This window comes from Athene noctua, chromosome 5 (genome assembly GCF_965140245.1).
Source record: "Athene noctua chromosome 5, bAthNoc1.hap1.1, whole genome shotgun sequence".
Lineage (NCBI taxonomy): Eukaryota > Metazoa > Chordata > Aves > Strigiformes > Strigidae > Athene > Athene noctua.
In genome coordinates, this window is record NC_134041.1 from 50,535,820 (window position 1) to 50,556,921 (window position 21,102).

The 21,102-nt window shown below is 38.4% G+C and overlaps 1 protein-coding gene across 1 annotated transcript; it reads left to right on the plus strand.

Annotated features, from left to right (window-relative positions):
• The first annotated feature begins 18,480 nt into the window (after positions 1-18,480).
• Positions 18,481-20,715, plus strand: LOC141961195 (uncharacterized). Its single transcript, XM_074907919.1, has 3 exons — positions 18,481-18,784; positions 19,079-19,299; positions 20,011-20,715. Exons 1-3 carry the CDS (start codon positions 18,481-18,483, stop codon positions 20,380-20,382), a joined length of 897 nt encoding a protein of 298 aa, XP_074764020.1. The 3' UTR covers positions 20,383-20,715.
• Positions 20,716-21,102: the final 387 nt, after the last annotated feature.

The window sequence follows — 21,102 nt, forward strand, 5'->3', positions numbered from 1 at the left end:
ACTTTTGGAGTATAGCAACAAGAATTTTTCAGAATACTTTTAAAGCTACCTTCAGAATGTGCATTTTAATTATACTCATTCATAGCTGCTAAGCATAAAGACAGAAACAAATTGAAATCATATAGATACCTATAAAAATATATATGCACCAAACCATATGTTTATCACAAATGTCAAATTTATTGTGGATATTAAATATCCTTACATGTCAAAACTGTCTTAAATTATACCTATGATCATCATGTTGCTAATTGGAAAAGGTCCACTGGTCCAAGAAAATAAACTTTTTTTAAAAGTATGGAACTTAAAATAAAGGAAAAGAAACCATATATACAAGTGTGTGTGTGTGTGTGTGTTTATCTTCAACTGTGATAGCCACCACCGTAGGCTGGCAGGGCCGATTCCAGTTAACAGTTATTTTCAGTCTGTATTTAGAATATAAAGAGTAACTCACATGAATAACAGGTTTTCATTTCTGATCTTTCTCCTTTTGGCCATTACACAGAATGTGCAATTAGGAATGAACATTCCAGTTTTAAATCAGGTGCTATGGTAGGAAGTCTAACAAACACCATTTCTACATTTAAAATGTATAAGAAATTCATTAAGAAATGCCCAGCCCCAACATATCCAAAGTTTTTTAAGAAATTATCTTCTGAAAATTTGGGCTTAGTTTGATTGTAAATAGTATCTTGCGTTAACTACTCAAACTGCTACTTCTACTTCTAGAAACTATGCCTCCAGCCTCATTATAATTTTTCAAGCTGTCATACAGGTCCAATGAATTGCATTCCAACCTAATTTGTTTCAAAGCTGCAATTCAAGCATTACAAATCTTGTGGCTGATGGAAGATAAATCTAGGGCTTTCTCTCCTGTCTGTGTGTAACAGCCCAGTTAGCCTTCCCTTCTGGCTGCATCTACTCTGTAACAATCATTCATGGAAGGAGAGGTTACAAGTGTTTGTTTTAGATAAGCAATCCAGAATAGCTTTTAACATTAGAAAGGGACTGTTCAAACAGAGTCCTCAAAGACTGGCAGTTACATACAATTAATGTTCTTTACTTAGACCTTTAGATTTTAAGTATCAATTTAAAAATGTCAAACTTTCCCTCTTCCCCAAGGCAATGATCAATAAATTAATTACACCAAAAACACTGGGATGGCTTTTTTCAGATTCATTAGCCTTGAGAAATATATTCATCTTTATATGCCATAACCATAAGAACACCAAGCATTATTTTAAAACATCCCTTCCAGTGATTAAAATGAATCATTAGTTCCACTTAAAAAATAGCATTAAGATACACCATATAGAATTACTGATGTTTGAATGGTAAAAAGTGCATGGATCCGGGTTATTGTTCAGTGAGTGTAGCAGTCTGGACACCTTTGCCCAACAAGCACATGCTGAAACTAAACAGAGGCTGATCACTGACTTTAATGAGAGTACTTTCAATCCTATCATCACCCATCTTTGGAGTTGCTTAAGAACACAGAAATGAGTCTGCCAAATTTGAAATAAACAGCATTGCCCCACATGTAATGTCATCCAGGTTCATTGTAAAATATAACAAAAAAAGCAAGGTTCACACACTAACCAAGGGATCACTGCGTTTCCACCTCTGCAGTTATTTACAGCATTAGACTGTTCAAAAGATATTATTAACACTGTCATGATCCTGTCTCTCTGAGGAGGGGTGGTTTGGGATGAGACAAGGAGGATGTGGGTCTTGGCAGAGGAGGGGGAAGGCTGGTGGTGTTTTTATGTTGGTTTGTTTTTTTAAAGAAACTTTGATTTATCCTTCCTGGCCTAGGCTCAAATATTTGGGCCCTGTAGGGGAGCTGGATACTGACAGGGCATATAATACATAACTCAAATGTTCTAATAGTCTAATGTCATGGAATATAGACCTGTTCCTATCCTATTTGTTGCTCAGCAAGATGTCTTCTGTCTGCTAGGTGCCATGTATCAGCATGAAGAAAATTTTCATCGGACACTTTCTTCAGTCCTCACTTGCATGTTCCACTCAGAGTTTATGTGGCAAATAGAATCCCATGCCAGTCCTCAGCTTTAACAAGGCATTGTACCTCCAAATATTCACATTAGAAGCTACGAATGGTCATAATGATATAGGACTTCCTTATTTCAGGAGGCTATAATCAGCAAGTTAAAGCCAAATAGCTCTATACCCCTGCAGGCAGTCTTAACATGAAATTTTTGATTTAAAAAAAAAAAAAAAAGTAGATTCAGCAATACACAATAAAGGTTGTAAAACTCCCTCCCCAACTCTGAGCTTTCTTTATTCTTAAGGGAAACACTCATCTGGTGTTTTAAGTGAGGCTTTTTCCAATACACTTCAACCTCTCTGCCACAAGTTACATGCTTTTACTTGGTCACCCCTGAATTGGTCAGGCAGTTAGACTAGATGATGGCCGTAGGCCCCTTCCAACTGAAACTGTCTATTCTATCTTAATTTCTCACAAAGCCAGAAACATTGAAAAATGAAAATTCTATACAAAGCTGTATGTGTCATAATACAAAAAAACATTCCCAAAGCAAAAAACTGGAGGCCCATAAAGAAATCTTTGCAAAAACACACATACATACACACACAACTGGCCATAAATGAAATATAAAGTCCCTTTCACACTAAGACACCAGCTAAGAGAGCGAGCTCTGGTGTAAACTGATGAGAAATGTATTCCAGAGCTTCAGAAGGTCTATAACCTGCCCTTTTGAAAACACATTATGAGATAGTGGGGATGTCTAGTCCCACTAATTCTAACTGCTCAGAGGGGGCTAAAGAAATAAATACCTTCTAAGGTACATCAGTACTACATAATTAATTTGACTTTCTTTTCTTTTTTATTTTTTTAATCAGCAGCTAACATCCATGATCCACAGGTCTACATATATGCATGAAGTGAAGTTTGCGTGGATATTTTTTATAGGAAAAGGTTGTTAAATATAAACATTTATGATATACTAAATTACACATACAATGAAAAAGATATTGGGAGACATCAATCCTTGTACGCATTAAAATTTCAGGGTCTTTATTTTGCACTAGCTACCAACTTTATATGTCTTTCAGAGGAATGTCTGAATGGAGTACGTCAGAAATCTTGCCTCAAGGTTAAAAGGGATCAGATCAGCTCTCTATATTCGACATCAAAGGCAAAAGATTGACTAGTGTGTTCATTTTGTTATTTTTTTCTAAAATGTTAAAGTGGCCTGCTCGATTTATATTTCTGAATAAAACACAAAATTTAATAAAGGTTTAATTTGCATCAAAACCAGCTTTGATTGTGTTCTTAAGAGAGACTGGTAAGTTACAAATCAGCTGTCCAAAGTATTTTCCTAATACACAAGTAAGCAATACCAATTATAAACTACAGAAATCAAGAGACTGATCCTTCACACACAAATTAGCAATCCTATTGCTCTCAATGAGAGATCTGTACAGCCACTGCTGTTCATAAAGATGGAAGCCTCAGACCCCACTCCAGATTACATTAAATTTTCTGTGGATATAGCCCTTAATCAAAGCTTCACACACCATCTAATGTCAAAACATAACATTCCCAAACTTGTTGATGCTTTCTCCCTGCATAAGATGGCCTATCTAGGACTCAAGACCAAATCATAAGCAATGTCTATACTATAGCTGCTAATTCAGCGATTTAGTGCTCAGTCCCCTAGGAGTAAAAAAAACCCTCTTTCTCTATCCGAAGAACACATACCAAAACCAAAACTGAAAATTCCTCTAGCATGTCTGTTATATGAGAAGCTGTTCAGCACTTCTCTGAACAGTCTTTGTTTCTGTTCAGGATATATTTTCTCTTTCCAAGTGACATAACTCTCTGACTGAAGGCAGAAAGCCCAGCAGAGCTGAAGTAAGCACTGCATATTATAAATCACAAAGCATACAATAATTGCTTCAGGACATGACTAGGATGGCTTCAGGACAGAATCACAGAACCTCTCTGAAGAAAAACTGAAAGAATCAATTGGTTTTTTTGTAAAAATCTAAGGAAAGATTCGTCCTAAACTTAAAACAGAAATCCTTGTATTTCAAGGCACTGTACACAAAACAGAATGCAAGGACTGTTTGTTACAACAGGAAGGAACAAACTTAACCTGAGGTTACAAAATCAAAATTAGGAAACTACAGAAACTTTGACCAATCTTCTGACACTGAAAAAAGCACTCTTAATGAATTTCAGGAATGTCCAAATTTATGAATAAACAACAGCATGTAACAATTAATGTTGTGGCTACTTGTGACACTGCAATGCTCTGATTTAATTTGAACCAATTCAAAAAAAATTTTGGCTGATCACTCCAGATTTCTAATATATAAAATAAATCATCTTTACATAGGAGGTCAAGTGTTAGAGTGTAATAAAGGTCATAAAAGAAAGGCAACGACTTGATAGCAAATGGTTAAAGAATTTGTTAGCAAAGAGGATTAAATACGATGAAAGATGTTTCCCAGCCTTGGCATCCAGCTGGGAGCCTCAACTGGTGCCTGGATAAGCAGAGGAAAGCCTTGTACACAGACCTTGATATCTCCCCAGTAAAGTAATATTTGCAGTGAAGGACATTGATAGAGATTGTCAAAAAAGTGTGCTGGAGGAAAGAGGGGTTAGACAGAAAAGACAGCACAGGCTTTGAGAACAAGAAGTCCTCACCCAGATTTACATTTTCCAAACACCATTGACGTATGTGAAAGAAAACAGAGACAATAAATTCTTATTCTCAGTGCACATTTCAAGCCATCACTGATTATTTCTCAGTCCTGTTCTCCATTGCACTCCCATTTCTACCTCCCCCAACATAGGAACGTTCCCATGTTTTCAGCAGTTTTACAAAGCAGCACTTTTTGTGCATCCAATCTGCAGGTGCAGCAAAGACCTTGGCAAGGGGCAAACCTATTATCACTTAAGAAAACAGTTACACTGTATTGTTCATACTCCTTCAAGGTCTTGAGCAAAGCATAAATTCTCATGAAAATGAAGTTATTGCAGTTCAGGCATCAGACAGCTAACTAGGTAAGTCTTACTGCTGCTTGTAGAGATGATTTTACAGCATTTTGTAACTTATACTCTTTACTCTCTCTCTCATGCATTTGTTCGGTAATTCAAATAGTTATTTTCACAGCTGTTAAATAAAAAAGCCTCAAATATTCTGCAGTAACACTATGTACTGAAAACAGGATATTGCTACTGACTTGTAATTCATCTTCAGGTCAATTCTACAGAGATTACTTAAATTTTTTTCTAACAACTCTATGTTTTCTTCTATGTATTTAAAAATTCATCATTGCAATCTCATTTTTCAAACATACTAAATACTGTGAAGTCTCTGCTGCATCCTAGGCATTAATGTTGGTTGTCTCATACTTTAACCTCTGTTCTAGCCTGCACTAGTTTTTAACAGCCTTCTAATTCAAATGAAAAGGCACTGTGTAAAGAATATAATTTATTTTTCTTCTCCTTAATCAATACTTTTATATTCCAGGTTCACTCTTTCCACAAGTAGAGTTGGTCTTGATCTGGCTCGTTGTTCCTTTTTCCTATGCATATACTTCTTTGAGAATTAGATCTAAAGAGGCATAGAGCATGGGAAAATGGGGCAACCGAGGTATTTCATCGTTCATTTCAAACAGCATTGCCAAGGCGACTGTAGAAATGCATAGAGAAAACAGATGTATGAAGAAATGAAAGGTTAATTTATGAAACTCTCAACCATCAAAAACTGAATGAAAAGGTACTGGTGTTTTTTACTCTGATATAATGGTTGAATGTTGGTTTCATCCTAAAAACTTGATTTATCACAAGAATAATATTTTGGGCATTTATCCAACTACAATATTTAATACATTGTGTGGTTTAATATTCCGTCTAAAATATATGCATTGCTAAGAAGCTACTTCTGTATTCCTTATTCCCATAAATGTCCAATTGAAAATAATGGGAATCTAGTCAGACAAACTGCAGAAATGCAACTCCTTGGACATACCTCACAGCTGCTGGCAGTCAGCCTTCACTGAATTCAGTTAGCGCTGACTCAAGTGTGCAAGGCCCAGCTAGCTGTGCAAATGTAACCCAAGTGGGTTGTCTTCAATGTACTATTTATTCTTGATCCTTTAAGACCCTAAGTACCTTTTACATGATGCCTGCATGTGTGGAATTACAAATTGTTCTCTTGTAAAAATCAGTCAGTTAATATTACATCAAATAATAAACATGCTAATTTTTTTTTTGTCTTTCATCCACAGGTATCTTGGAAGTAGATGTGTAGAAGTTGTCTTCACATTTTTCATTCAGTAGAAAAACAGTCATTAAACACATTTTTTTAAATGTTTCTATCCAATTACTTTTATTTACTCTAAATACCAATGTATCACACCATATCTGGGGGAAAAAATATTACTGTTATGAAACAAGGTAACTGTACATACTGCATGTCAAATAAAAATCTATTATTTCAGTCACAGATCAAAAGTTTGTGTTGCCCTACATCACATATTCTAACAAGTCTTACAAAGTTATGCACTTAGAAAATGCACAACTAGGTGCATGACACATCATTTTACTCAGTGGTTATTATTATGTTATACTATTCAAGCCTAAATTAGTATTTTAGAAGTTACTGTTTCACTTATCTGTAATGTAATAGTGTCAGAGGACTATTCTATTTACACATTGCTTTTTTTCTTAAAATAAAAGGCAATAAAAAAATTAAATCCACAACTGTGTCTTTATTCACTGAATTCATATCAGTGGTAAAAGGGATGGAAGTACATAAAGAATACATTACTTATTTCACTTGTGAGAGAATGGAAGGATTTTCTGAATTTAGAAAAATATTAAATCTAATAACTGTCACTGAAATTAAGAGAAACCTCTAAAATTACTGCACTTAAAGGTGCAAAAAAGGCATACAAACCAAACAAAAACATAAATATGAGACAACTTCCATATAACTCATAGTTTCTCAAATTCTACAGAGATTTCATATTAAAACAAAAAAAATGCAATTGTATCAGAAAAGTTTATATTTTGCCTTTAATGCATCTTCTGTATAACCTAGCCTATAACAATCCCAAGAGCCTTGTGAAACAAGACTACAACTGATACTTTTTTCCTTTTTTTTTCCATTTTTTCCTTTTCTTTTACCTTTTTTCTTTTTGTTTTTTAAGACACTGAGTACACAGTTTAATTTAAAAGCTACTTGGAAAATAACAATCTCAGCTATTACTAAAAAGAGAGGAAAATGAAGTGTTTGAGTTTGGAGTGAAATCAATAAAAATATCAGACCAAAGATGAACCATATCAAACATGCTAGTAACAAGAAGAGAGTTTAAATGTTTTGCATCTTTTTTTCTTTAAATTTAAAATTAGTAGTTTCTGTAAAAAGTTTGAACAATCAGGTAAGCTACCTAAAATCAAACAAGAAACACAATGTTTACATTCACTCATTATGTTATGGAAATAATTTCAGCTCATTTAAAAAAAGCTCGGGGGACAGGGTGTATATGAACTGATAAAAAAGCACCTCATTGATTTGGGTTTTATGGGTTTAGGTTTTTTTAATGTCTTTAAAATCCCTTGAGGAAAATTAATCTAGTTCTCACTCAATTACCACTGGCTACTGATCCCCACTTTCATGACTCAAGTCAAAACTTCACAAACCGTAACATACTTATAAATGTTCTCAAACTCCCCCTTTTTTTATTAACTCCAAGTCATCAGTCTTTGCTAATGTACATAAAGGGATGAAACTACAGGACATACAAATTATAAAACTCACGACTGATACTGGGAGCAGAGCTAGCAGATCTGAAGAAGGGATGAGACAATGATGGGATAGTGAAGCACAGATTACCTACAAAATTTTCCACCTCTATCCAGCTCGTGTTTAATCTCTCAAACGCAAGTCACAAACCTACACTTAAACACCTTCCTGATCAAGACTGAAGGGAGAGTAAAAGACAGTTAAAGTGCAGGTGGAGAAAACTTTTCCCTTTTTCTTCCTGGCACAGTGTAATATCCAAATTATCATTAAAAATCAATTATTTTAAGTAGGAGCAGTAAAGCTGGGAGGTAAGAACAGGAAGATCCCATTCTGTAAGTCTTAAATAGAAAGGCAGATAAACAGGCAGTTAAACAGGCAGCAAAAAGCTTTAACAAAATTAACAAATATACTCCTACTGTTTATTCAGTTTGTTATTTCTTATATAATGTTGGGAAATGGGAAAAAAATGGGACACGGGAGATGGGAAAGTGTGAAGTTACCTCTACCTTCAGATAAAATTACAAAATGGCCATTACTAAAATAAAATAAAAGTTACCAGGTATGAATCAAGACAGTGATGAGAACTGACACTACACCAATTGCACAAAGAGGGAAGCACCAAGTTAGAAAGGATTTTTGATGATTTATTGTTCCAAAGCATTGCAAATTTACTTCTAATATAAGAAGAAATTTAGTAAAATTCAATATCTTAGGGTTTTAAAGTAATTTCATGACCAGTTTTTCTTCCCTGAGATAGGATCTTTTCCTTCCTAGCAGCAGAAACAAGTAGAAAATTATCATTCTATAAGAAAACAAAGATTATTAAAAAACAAGCTTTATCTGATTTACAACAAACCCCAATGTTTCGCATTAAAATGGCTGGAGTGTAATCATGTCACACTCCACATGACTCCAATTGCTCCTGTGTTCTGCAACAGGTAATGGAGGAAGATTTTCCCTTTTGGAAACTTTTTTGCCATTGTATCTCATTTGAAACAAGATTAATTTCAAGATTCTATGTTGTACTGATTTTGAACTATAATTGGCATATATTTTATGCACAAATTGATAACATAAGTTTGTATTTACATGTGATATTTCAAGAGAATTTCAAACACTAAAGGTCTCAATTCTGAAGTCAGTTGTATAAGCAAATGACTTTACAGCTACGAACAATTTAAAATTGGAAACTATAAAATTATAAAAATGTATTATTAAAATTATCAGCTTGTAAACATGTGCACATCCCAGATATCAGGAGAAATCACTCAGTAATGACAGATATTTCATCTAGAAATCCTGGTTACATGTACTGCTCTTCAGAGCAGGAATGTTATATAGGAGACCTATATTACCCATCTACAGAGGCAGCAAAGCAACAGCCATGTGAAGGTGCATTTGTCTGAAACATGCACAGTTATCTTCTAATTTTAACTGCATTGTCCATTCATGTCCCCACACAAATCTCCATACACAGAAGAGAAGGTGGTTACTGCTGTACTGCTGGTTTTTACTTCTATATATAAAAGATACTTAAACCATCCAGTTTTAGACTGGCAATAAATGTGACAAAACCAAACACACAGCACAGAAAACTATAAAGGTTAAATCATGAACCACCTCAAATAATAATTTTATTTCAAGCTTCTTAGAATAATTTTTAAAATTGAAAAATCCATACTTCGTAATGCCGAACAGCCTTAAAATATTCCCCAAACAGAAGACTATTTCATCAGTAATATTATAATGTATAATATTGCAGTTGTTACAGAGTTATTCTGCATAGCATGCAATCTGTAGGAACATCTGGTAAACACATATGAAAAAAGTAATTCAGGTAACTCCTGAATATTTCTTTGGGGTTTTAATGCTGTAAGACACCCCCAAGAACAAATACATTTACCTAAAAAAACTTATACTGAAAAAATTATATTTATTGTATATTAACACAGTGAATATTATGAAACTAAAACACTGCCTCCAGATAAAGAACACAGTGCTAGGAGAAACAGGAAAGAAAGCTTCATCTAAGTTACAATGCTTACACTTTTAACAATTTCTGGTCAACTAAAATTTCCTGTTTGTTATGGTGTTGCATTCTGTAATCACGTACAACATAAAAGTAGTGAAAAGCATAGAAGGAGTGACACCTCAATCCCCTGCCTCCTGCCCTGAGAGTCTCTTCCTGAAATTTGCACTGTCTATGGCAGTTTTCAAACCCTTCAATATGTGACTTTAACTTAGTAGTGCAGCAGTTAAAAAAACCCAAACCACAGAAACAAACCGCACAGTTTTCTGTTATGATAGTGGGTCGTGCATGAATAAGACCTCCTCTAATAGAGGAATCCAAAAAGTGTCAGTCCTAGCAAAAGTTAAGGAACAGAAATGTGCAACCAGAAGCTGAAAATGTAAGTGCAACGGCACTGTAAGCTATTAGCTAAGGTCACTTACAGTTGTGGAACAGTTCTCTGAGGAGCAGAAATAGTTCAGACAATTCAACTGGAAGCAGAAACTAGATTTTTTGAAGAACTGCTGCAATAGAAATTCAATGGTGCTGGTAACACCACTTCAAAACAATTCTCTGAGATCTGACAGAGTTAGAACTCCCAACTAATTCTGTCAAGTTTTGAGCTGATAGAGAAAAGCTAGCCTTCAGCAGTTTAGTGTATTTTGCCACATAGGAATAATTATTTTCTTAACCATCTCTTCTTTAGTTTACATATTGGGAGATACTAAGAAACCCTGTGGGTTTCAATTACATATGAAGCATTTTAATACATAAAAAACAATCCAACAAAAGCTGTCTCAGAATTCAGGCTAAATTAACTTAACATTGCAAAATTTTTCATTATTACTGCATGCAATAGTCTTACAAGACACAGGGAACACTGTCTTTTTTCAGAAATTACGCCCTCATACTTGAAACAACATGCATCACATGACCAGTACCCTGCGGTTCCCATGAATCCCTACTCCTCCCTTTGCCTCACTGTATCTGAGTTTTAAACTAGATCAGAGAACCAAGCTGCCTAGAGGAGAGGAGAAAAAAAAAAAAAAAAAAAAAAGTAGACAAAAGTTCTGCTTCCCCCACTCCCAGTGTAATTAGTTCTCTGAACTGATTTGTTTTGTACCTGCAAAACCAGCTGCATCATTATAACGAAGGAAGCAGCAGCAGTTGCTTAGGTTGGAAGGACACTTAGGAACATCTTTAGAATTGCAGTCTAAGGAAAGAAAGGGTGTTTACATTTTCTCTCCACTCACTTTCTCTAAGACAAATACCCGTGACAGATTTGTCCTGGAGAAAAGAATCAAGATTTACCTAGAGGGAAATATGTTCATCTCCACCTTTTTTAAAAAACTCACTGACACACACAAATTTACTTAATCTCTAACACTACCTGTCAGCACTGGCATAAGTGACAGTGGGAAAGTAATAAGAAAGCATGGTCTGTACATCCAAATACAGTATTTTGCTACAAAACGCAACACAATTAGCAGCAAAATAATATACCACGAACATTCAGATTAACATTTAAATGAAACTAAAGCTAAGCCTTCAAATTCAATTTCTGGCATCTACATAAAACTTTTTTTTTTTTTTTAAGATGCCAGGAGGTTAGTTTCATTACTACACATGAACAAGAAAGGTGCAGTTCTGTATGAAAAACTGAGCAGATTAAACAGCTCAGTGATTCTGAAAAGGAACAGTCCCTCATACCATCCTCCTCCTCCTCCTCACCTTGCACTATTTCAGGCTAGTCTTCCAACCCTCAGTGGACTCTTACAAAAACATCCAGAAAGAGGAAAATTCTTGGGTTTAGGTTTAAAAATAAACCAAACCAAACACGAAATCCCACCAAAACCTCTTCAAATATTTTTCTTTGTCAACTGTTTCTTTTTTCATTGAAGAACTATGGTTTAATGAGAATTTACACACCATGCACATGTGCACAGGGAAGGGGTGGGGGTGCTGGGGGAAGAGAAGCCTAACTCAATACCCGACTAAAATAGCTCTGACTTTGGGACTAATCTGCGTTGGGTTTTTAGTTTGGGGGTTTTTTTATTGGTAGGGTTTTTTTGTTTGTTGGTTTGTTTTTTTTGTTTGGTTTGTTTTGGTTTTTTTCTGTGTCAAACAAATGCTACAGCAATTTAATTAATGAGCTCTAATTCTTGCAATTTTCAATACTTAGACACGTAGCATCGAACTATTAGGTGTGTATCTATTTTTTACCCCATGAAAATTGTTCCAACTTCTAACAACTCCTGGGTGTACTACCCTCAAAAAGCCACGCCGAATTAATTAGATTTCACACCGACTCCAGAGAGGCCCAACTGAGACTGAGCATTGCCAGAGCCTTTCCCTGTGCCGCGGCAGGCTGCAGAGCGGGGCTCCAAAGGGCCAGCGGGGCAGCTCCGCAGCCCCAGCCCCGGCCGCGTTCTCGGCGCTCCCCCTGCTGACACGGCTCCGGGAAACGCGGAGACAAGGGAGCGGCTGCGGCAAGAGGTGGAGGAACTGACAGGAGATGCGGCATGTCAGATCGAAGGAGACTGGGTGTACAAAAGCAGAGGTGAAGGAAAGAAAGGACTGGATGTTGGTGAAGCACATGGGAAGTCAAGAGCTATTGCTGGGAAGAAAGTATCTTGGGACTTTAGAGGTTTTCTGTTCTCTTCTGTTTCTGTAAGCCATCTGCTTCTGTGATACAATGTCCTTCAGAATTTGGGATTGCAATGCTTACTCCTGTCAGCAAAATGTATCTTTTACTATACATAAGGAAGGAGCACCTCCCTTACGAGGACAGGCCAAGACAGTCGGGGTTGTTCAGCCTGGAGAAGAGAAGGCTCCAGTGAGACCTTACAGCAGCCTTCCAGTACTTAAAGGGGGCTACAGGAAATATGGAGAGGGATTTATCAGGGAGTGTAGGGATAGGATGAAGGTAACAGTTTTAAACCGGAAGAGGGAAGATTTAGATTAGATCTAAGGAAGAAATTCTTCAATGTGAGGGTGGTGAGACACTGGCACAGGTTGCCCAGAGGGGCTGTGGCTGCCCCCTCCCTGGCAGTGTTCAAGGCCAGGTTGGACGGGGCTTGGAGCAACACGGTCTAGTGGAAGGTGCCCCTGCCCATGGCAGGGGGGCTGGAACGAGGTGATCTTTAAGGTCTCTTCCAACCCAAACCTTTCTCCAATTCTGTGATCTTTTACTGGTTTTGATAGTGAACTCTGATACACATCCACATTGTGGATATCTTTTTTGGGTTTTTTGTAAGAAATACTTGTAAATATTAAGCAATCTATGAGAGGCTGAAAAGTTAAAACATACTGGAATCACTCATACAATCTTAATTCTACATAAAACATGCATTACAATATGATCTGTATTCAATTTTCTTAGTCCTATAAATTATTACTTTTTTTTCCCCCCATAAGACTCCTCCATTCTGCAGTATCAAAGCCTTATCAGTGTAGATATGGGAATCAGTAGCTCAAGTGCAGAAGGAAAAACAGAAAGAGAAAGGAAAAGTCTTACAGTGTAGAAAGTTTAATCACATATCAATCAACTTATTTCTCCTGTCAGGGACAGATTTCCTGTGAGATGGGACAAGTTTTTTTTAAAAAAATATCCTTGCATTTTTAAATATTTTTTTGTGTTTTATAATGTGTCAAGAGCGTTAAATTAATATTAAGCACTATTTGACTCTTAATTCTAAAAAGTTTTGGTTTGCATTAAAAATATTTTTTCCATTACCATATGATATCCTTTAAGGAAGAAAAGCATTACCCAAAGTCAGAGGCAGCCTGAAAGCAATGATAGGCTAGCCCTTCATTGGAGCACAGTGCAGTGTTAAAATTAAGTTAGTACTCAACTATTGGTGAATCACAGGTGTATAGTACTTAACAAACGGAAGTGCATGCTTTTAGTCCTTGAACAGATTCTGCTTTGAGTACTACAAAGTGCCACTAGGTGACGTAATTCAGCACAGCCCTAAGAGGCCTTCCACCAGTCCAGGCAAGCAACATTCAATTCCATAAACCAGTGGAGCAAGGAGCAGAGGACATACTACAAGGTCAAACTAATCTAATCGGAACATCTAGAAAAGCTGGCAAAGAGAAAGCCATGAAAGTAAAAGTAATGTTCAAAAATAATTATTTATTTAATAGTTACATATACATGTGCACATCACACCAGTTCTTGCCTTACTCTCTATCTGGAAAAAGTGAGTAATTACACTGACCCGTTGATTGTAAAGGCACCGGCATTTATTTATAGAAAGCAACAAAACTACTCACTACTAAAAGGAATCCTCCTGCTTCTTCGGCTACCCTTCCATGCTCCAAGCGTCCCTCTGTGCAAACTACAGAGCTCATTCAACTTTTCAGCGAGTGGGTTTGGCTTTCCTAGCTGTGAAAAAGCCATCTGTTTTTTTTGTTCTCCTGTTTATTTCCTGCTAGCTTAGAAACCTAAATGGACTCCCTCACAGATCAGAGGGTTACCTAAGCTCAGAGCACGCGGGAAAAAGCATGCCTAGAAAGGAGAGAGGAGGAGTGAAACAACTCCCTTCAACAGCAGAGAGCTGTTAGTTCTACTCAACACATTTCGTTTAGCTAGCTGTGTCCTTCGTATGAGGCAGAAATGAATGGGGTATATAATATTTTTATCTGATGAATGCCCTAGGTATTTGTTCAAATGATTGAATTAACCTGTCTCCAGTGTTTTTCATTGCTTAGATACTTTCACTACTAGCATACTGACAAATCCCAGTACAGTTCTATGCATTAGTATTTCCCATAATCAAACCAATACCATGAGAATAACTGTTGCTTTGTAGGAACTGATCTTCACAACAAATACAATGACTAAAACCATATTAATCACTATGAGACACTCTGTAAAGTTATTTCTACAAGAAACTTAAATATACAACAAAAAACACAGCTATAAGTGATATCAAACATTTTCATTGAGATCTCGGTCAAGAAATGTTATAATTAAATCACAGCAGTAAAATGTGAGTCAGTTACACCTCCACTACACTTCTCTAGCTTACTGTTTACATTCAAAATGTTGGTCATTATGTTTTTTTGTAGTGTCTGTGTTCACAGAAAGTGCTAATAAAGAATGGAAGTTGGAATAAATGTTTCATCACAGAACCTGCCTGTTGTTGATTGCTAACTAGAAACATGCGGTAATTATCCTTTAAATTGCAATTGCTCTCATGTGACAGTTGCTTTATGACATTATAATCGCTCCAGAGTCCTTTGAATGGGGGCTTTGCCTCAAGCCAGGTTCTGTATCTTAGGTAAATCATCATAACAACACTGAATGCATGAATATTAGATTTTTAAAATATTCACTTCAAGCATATGTTTCCTTGTATTTATCACCTTTAGAGCCACTGACGCTCCTTCTTCTAGTTTTGTTGAGGTGCCTGTTCAGTTTTGTTCTAACACTGCAGGGTTGAATGGTCTGGTAAAAACAAAGTTTGCTGTGAATTAGGATCCAAAAAACCCAAACTACTAAAGTTTAAATATCAACTGAAGGAAACATATAACAAAGATCTTACAGGGGAGGAAAAAAAATCATGTTAAATAATATTAAAAGCCTTTAAAAACAAAACACATTTTGAGTTTCTAATGTAGGAGAACTCCATACATCCTTTCTAGAACCATCACATGCCAACACAGGAAAGTGTGTTTAGTCATTATGTCATCTACTTCTGTTTATAATAAATGGGATGGTATTTAAAACATGGGCAGTCACCAGAGCCACTTTTATGTCTGCACATAATTTTCTGGTAGCAGTTATACCAACACAAAAATGTTGATGTCAATACATTTTATCTAAACAGCAGCAAAAGTCCTTAATGGTATGTCTGTGTTGTTTACAATTATAAATTAAAACTACTAACATTGTTTTTAAAGTGATTGCATTAAATGCAAAAATATCCTCAGCAACAAAAATTATTGGATCAATGCTGACACAAATTTATGAAAGATTTTATCACCAGCGGATAAAACAAAGGAGAATTCCCCCACCACTTTAAAAAGATGGTTGATTTTCAAAAAGAGATGGGCAATATGGAAGGCCCTACTCCTAGCATCCTAAGTACAGTTTCAAAGCCACACTACTTCAGAGGACATAAAGAGCGCTTCTAGAAAGGCTTTCTCGGGTGATTCAGTGCCACAAAAAAAGGAGGAAGGAAGCCTCAACAGCCTAACCATTGCATATGAGTCTGAAAGACTGCTCTACTGCAAAAATACTGTATTAGCATCCTGTGTCTTTCGAAACTAAGGCTTTCCTCCTAAAAGCTATAAAATCGATTATTCCAGTCTAGCCAGAAAATAACATGATCAATGATTGAAGGAATTAAAAAAAAAAAAAAAACAAAAACAAACAACAACCCCCCCCCAAAAAAAAAACAAACCAAAAAACCACAAAACAAAACCAAACCACCAAACCAAAAAAACCCGAACACAAACTCACAAGTGTCATTAACACTAAAATACAAATTCAAATTATGACATCATGGTAATAATCCTTTTGTTGGTTAAAAACAGTTGTTCATCTATTAAAACAAGAACAAGAATAATTAACAACTAGAAACAATAATATAATAAAGGAATGATGTCTTACTGATCCTTCTGATTAGATGTTACCTGTTACACTAAATGTGTTTCAGCAATTCACTTCAGAAATTGTCTATGACATCATTTTTCCATACCAAACTTCTTTCTGGGACAGATTTGCAGGTTTGTTAGACTAGAAACCGAGCTAACTAAAAATACACACGATGGTCCACTTCAGACAAATCGTCCTGAAGACGATTATTTCCCAGTAATTTTTCCATAACGTTATACTAAGGGTTCAAGACTATATACTCCTTGACTGTTGTCAAAGAAGACTACTTAGCAACAGTCTCCTTCCTGGTTTTTGTTGGCTGGTTGGTTGGGTTTTCTGTGAAGATTTATTTCATCTGGTAAATGCAGAAAAAAATTCTGCAGATTTATCTGTGGGGTTTGGTTTTATCATTAAAAAGAAAAGCTGTAACTTCTAACTTGCATCTTAATTGTTTTTAAAAGGTGTAGATTGCTGTGGGTGGAATTAGAAGCAGGTGAAGACAATGCAACTGCCATCCCTGTTAGTCTAGTCAGATAAGCTTTTCAGTAAAGTATAAGCGTCAGCTATGCAAAGTCATTTCTTTACTTCGAAGTGTATGTAGTCACCTCCTAGAAGTCTCATGCTGATTAAAAAAAAACAAAAAAAAAGAAAAACAGACTGCCCAGATAGATATCCAAGAGAATTTTTTTCTCGTTATTACAAGAAAAACAAAAGATTTTATAACTGCAGATGTGTGTATGAAGAATATTCAAAGTCAGTGCCTACAAATTTCTTATGTCGTGCTTCTGCACAGTTAAGAAGCATGGAAATCCTATTACATTTTATGGGAGACAATAATATTCCTGCCTGAGAAAATATAGAAAACCTTAGAGGAAAAAGAGCTGTAAGAGTAGCATTTTCTGACTTTTGCCATCTCACTACAAGTACATCACCGTTCATAAAAAGGGACATGAAGTTCTTTGAAGTCTAAACATTAACATATTGTCTCAAACACGTTCAGCTCTGCGTGAAAGCTAGTTCATTATGTCTGACTGTATAAACTCAAGCAGTAGTGACTGTTTACTGAAACAACCTGTAAATGTGTTAGCCTGTGTTTGCAGAGGATAAGGACTGTGCCATCCCAGGCCCACTTCAGACCGTAAAAGTGGTTATTTTCTCACCCTTATCTGAATCATCCTTGAACAGACTGCCTCTGAACAGAGTTTACACTCCTCTTCTTTGATCTACTTTATAAGAACATCAGACTGTTTACTTTGAAATGCACACATTTCTTTCTTGGGGTGTAGGGAAAGGAGATCCTGTTTTAAGAGAAGAACAGATAAATTCAAGCCAACTACTCGTTTTTTCAGTGTTTCTTGTCCTGTCCAATATCCTGAAATGTAACTGCTTATTGCTGAATCTGATTCTTAAATAAATTCATAAGAATTAACTCATTCTACTACCTATAATGCAAAACTTCCCACCTTCCTTTCTACAAACGACCTAACAAATTGCTAACTAACACCACTGTGATCTAGTTTTAAACCTTCTCTTCAGAACACTTCTTTACATCTCTGATACTACATAAACTGAAGACAACAACTGTAGCTCACGCTTCAGAGAAATACAAGAGTCCTAACTGCAGCACTGCCTCATGGACAGCAGCGAAAAGTATTAAACGCAGCATTACCAACTAACTCCTAGTTCAACCGACATCTGCGCACCCTGACTTAACAAAGAGCAGCACGTTACTCATAGACATACTGGGAAGATACTAGCACCAGCGTTTCTCCATAATTTTTACCTATTTGCAAGCTTGAGGACTACATACTTGTTCCTGCCTCGAGTCACTGTCCTCTGCTGGTACAAAGGCAACAGGATTCTTCCCAACCTTGCACCAAACAGGCAAGAGGGGCTCTAAATTTGGGTTTAAATCTCATAGAAGAGGCCTCTCTATATCCTCCTTTGTTACAGGTCCCTTCTGAATCCTTCTCCTTCATACCAGGAGATAACGATTGAAAATCACGGCGTGGTTCAAGAGCCGAGGCCATGCTTGGTCAGCCTAAAAAGCACAGGCCGTGATGCAATTATTAGCAGCTACGTGGTCAGGAGACGACTCAAAACTGAACTTGGCGCCAGGTCAGGTAGCCTTGGGTTCTGCTAACTACCGCGTCCAGAGATTAGGCGGATGTAACAATCACCTGAAAGGGGAGATTAAAGCGCCTCTCAATGGGGCCCTTTGTTCTCGGCCTCATTTGATGCTTTGCGGCCTTTTCAAACCGCTTCGCGGAAGGCGCTTTAAATGTTTGCCCCCGAAGCCGGGGCGGCCTCAGCGAGCGCGGAGCGCCGGCAGCGGCGGGAGCGATGGAGAAGGGGCCCTTCTCGGTGGAGTGGCTGGCCCAGAGCAGCCGCGGCGGAGCCCGGCCCGCCGCCGCCCGCCGGCCCCGCTCCCCGCCCGGAGGCACCGGCGGCGCGGAGAGCGCGGCGGCGCGCGGTGAGTCCCGCCTCCCCGCGCGGGCGGGGCGCGCGGCGGGGCCGGCGGCGGCGGCCGCACGTGAGGCGGTCGCGGGGCAGCAGCCGCACGTGCGGCCGCCGCCGACGTCACCGCCCGCGCGGCCCGGCCCCCGCAGCCGGGGGAAGGGGTCCGTGTGTCGCCCCCTCCCCGGCCCTGACCCCCCGCTCCTGTCCCCGCAGCCGCGCTCCGGGACCGGGAGGCCGCGGGCCGCAGCAGCCCCGGGCACGACGCGGAGGCGGGCGGCGGGGCCGTGCCCGGGCGGCCTCGCACCAAGTTCTCGGCCACGCAGCTGCAGGAGCTGGAGCGGAGCTTCCGCGAGCAGCGCTACATCGGCGCCAGCGAGAAGCGGCGCCTGGCCGCCGCGCTGAACCTCTCCCAGAGCCAGGTGAGCGCGGCCGGGCCGCCCCGGGCCCGCCTCTGCCCTCGCCGGCCCGCGGGCCCTCGCACCCCTCCCGAAAGCTGCGGGAGGGGAGAGGCGGCCTCAGCCCGGCACATCATGACATCGCGGGGACGGGGACAGTGACGGTTCCCGCAGGGGCGGCGGGCCCGGCCGCCTGCCAGCCCCTCCCCTGGCAGACCACAAACGGAAGCGAGTTTACATCCCTGCCCCGGCTGGCACGGCTCTGCCGCCCGCCCCAGCCTTGCGTTAAACCGGAGACAATCTGCCAGTGGAAAACGGTGCACACAAACTTAAAAGGTGAAACCTCATCGGAGGTAAAAATACTTGCACCATCACCCGAGTTTCAATTTTCAGGCTAATTCTTCCTTAAAATTAGGTATCTGCTTGGCAGTATTGCAGGATTTCTCTCTGAACAGAACTAACGCTACCCAGGCCTTTTAATCCCACAGCACCAGTCCCGGTATAAATCTGATCTCTGAGTAATTGGGCTTGCCATTCGTCATGGAGTTGTCACAGCTTGATTCCTCCTGGTGCAAAGAAAATTACTCTCCACTGAATATAAATCAATGTTATTAGCCCTAAATCTTGTAACTGCTAATATACTCTGTTACTCTGATAATATACAGAATGTATTACTATATGGAAAAGGGACAAGTGCATTGGTTCTTGACTTTCCCCCCCCCCCCTTATCCTCAGATTAAAACCTGGTTTCAGAATCGTCGTATGAAGTTTAAACGTCAGACTCAAGATGCCAGGGTGGAAGCTCTTTTCTCAGGCTTATTTTTGCCCTACCGCTGTTACCCAGATACTGCTACATCCAGCTATTCTCGTGGGATGGAGGTTAATGTCTCTTCTACCACTGCTGTTACCCTTCACCCAGCTATGCCAAGCACTGCCTTGTTGTTACCTTCTGTTCCAGCTCAGTCCCTTCAAGCAGTTTTGCCAAGTCCAGCTTTACTATTGCCTCCCAGCCCAGGATCATCTTGTTACCCTTCTGTAATTCCAGCAATGACTCTAACCGATGACCACAAAAGACTGAAGTTCCAGCCATATCTTCCTTCCTGTTAAAAATGCCAAAGATGACCTGTAATCAAAATAAGAAGTGCCAAATATCTCTAAGAGTAATTATTTAACTTATTTTGTTATATTTGGTAGATTGATGATTCAATTTTATTTTTTTTAATCAAATGTTGGGGTTTATGTTAAAGTAGAGAAGAATTTGCATGTGTTAGAGAAGTAATACTGAGATAAGTGGATGACTTGAAACTTCCCTTTGTTCCTACAGTCTTCACTATGCTGTATGGAAACTTCTCTATAAATTTTCTTATCCAAAAGTCTGCTTTTCAGAAAATAACCTATAATCATGTGGGGATCTCCACTGAAAAAGTAGAGTACTGTTTGTGCTATATAATTACATAGTCATTATATTACATAGTAATTATATCATGTAATAAACAACAGGGGTAAAAACCATGGACATTCTACTTGAGTGTGGGTTTTTAAGGAAAGATTTGTAAGCCACAGCAAAGGCGTTGAAATGAAAATGGTACCAAAGGTAGCAGCCCTATGAATGAAACTAAGTTGCCCAGTAATGTCTTTTATCTGTATATTCTACATCATTCCTAAAGTGATCTCCCCTGTTTGTTGATGTAGATATTCCATCCATGCATTTGAAGAGAGCTGAGGCTAAGGAATTAATCGGCAAGCATGTATTTTGATGCCAGTGTCAAACATATTTTAAATCTGTTGACGAAAGCATTGACGTTGTTCACAAGTTCAGGTCTCTCA

Coding starts and splice junctions, on each gene's coding strand:
- LOC141961195 (XM_074907919.1), top strand. CDS start 18,481: ATGCAATTATTAGCAGCTACGTGGTCAGGAGACGACTCAAAACTGAAC. Junction 18,785..19,078: donor TGGAGAAGGGGCCCTTCTCG/GTGGAGTGGCTG, acceptor CCTGACCCCCCG/CTCCTGTCCCCGCAGCCGCG. Junction 19,300..20,010: donor TGAACCTCTCCCAGAGCCAG/GTGAGCGCGGCC, acceptor CCTTATCCTCAG/ATTAAAACCTGGTTTCAGAA.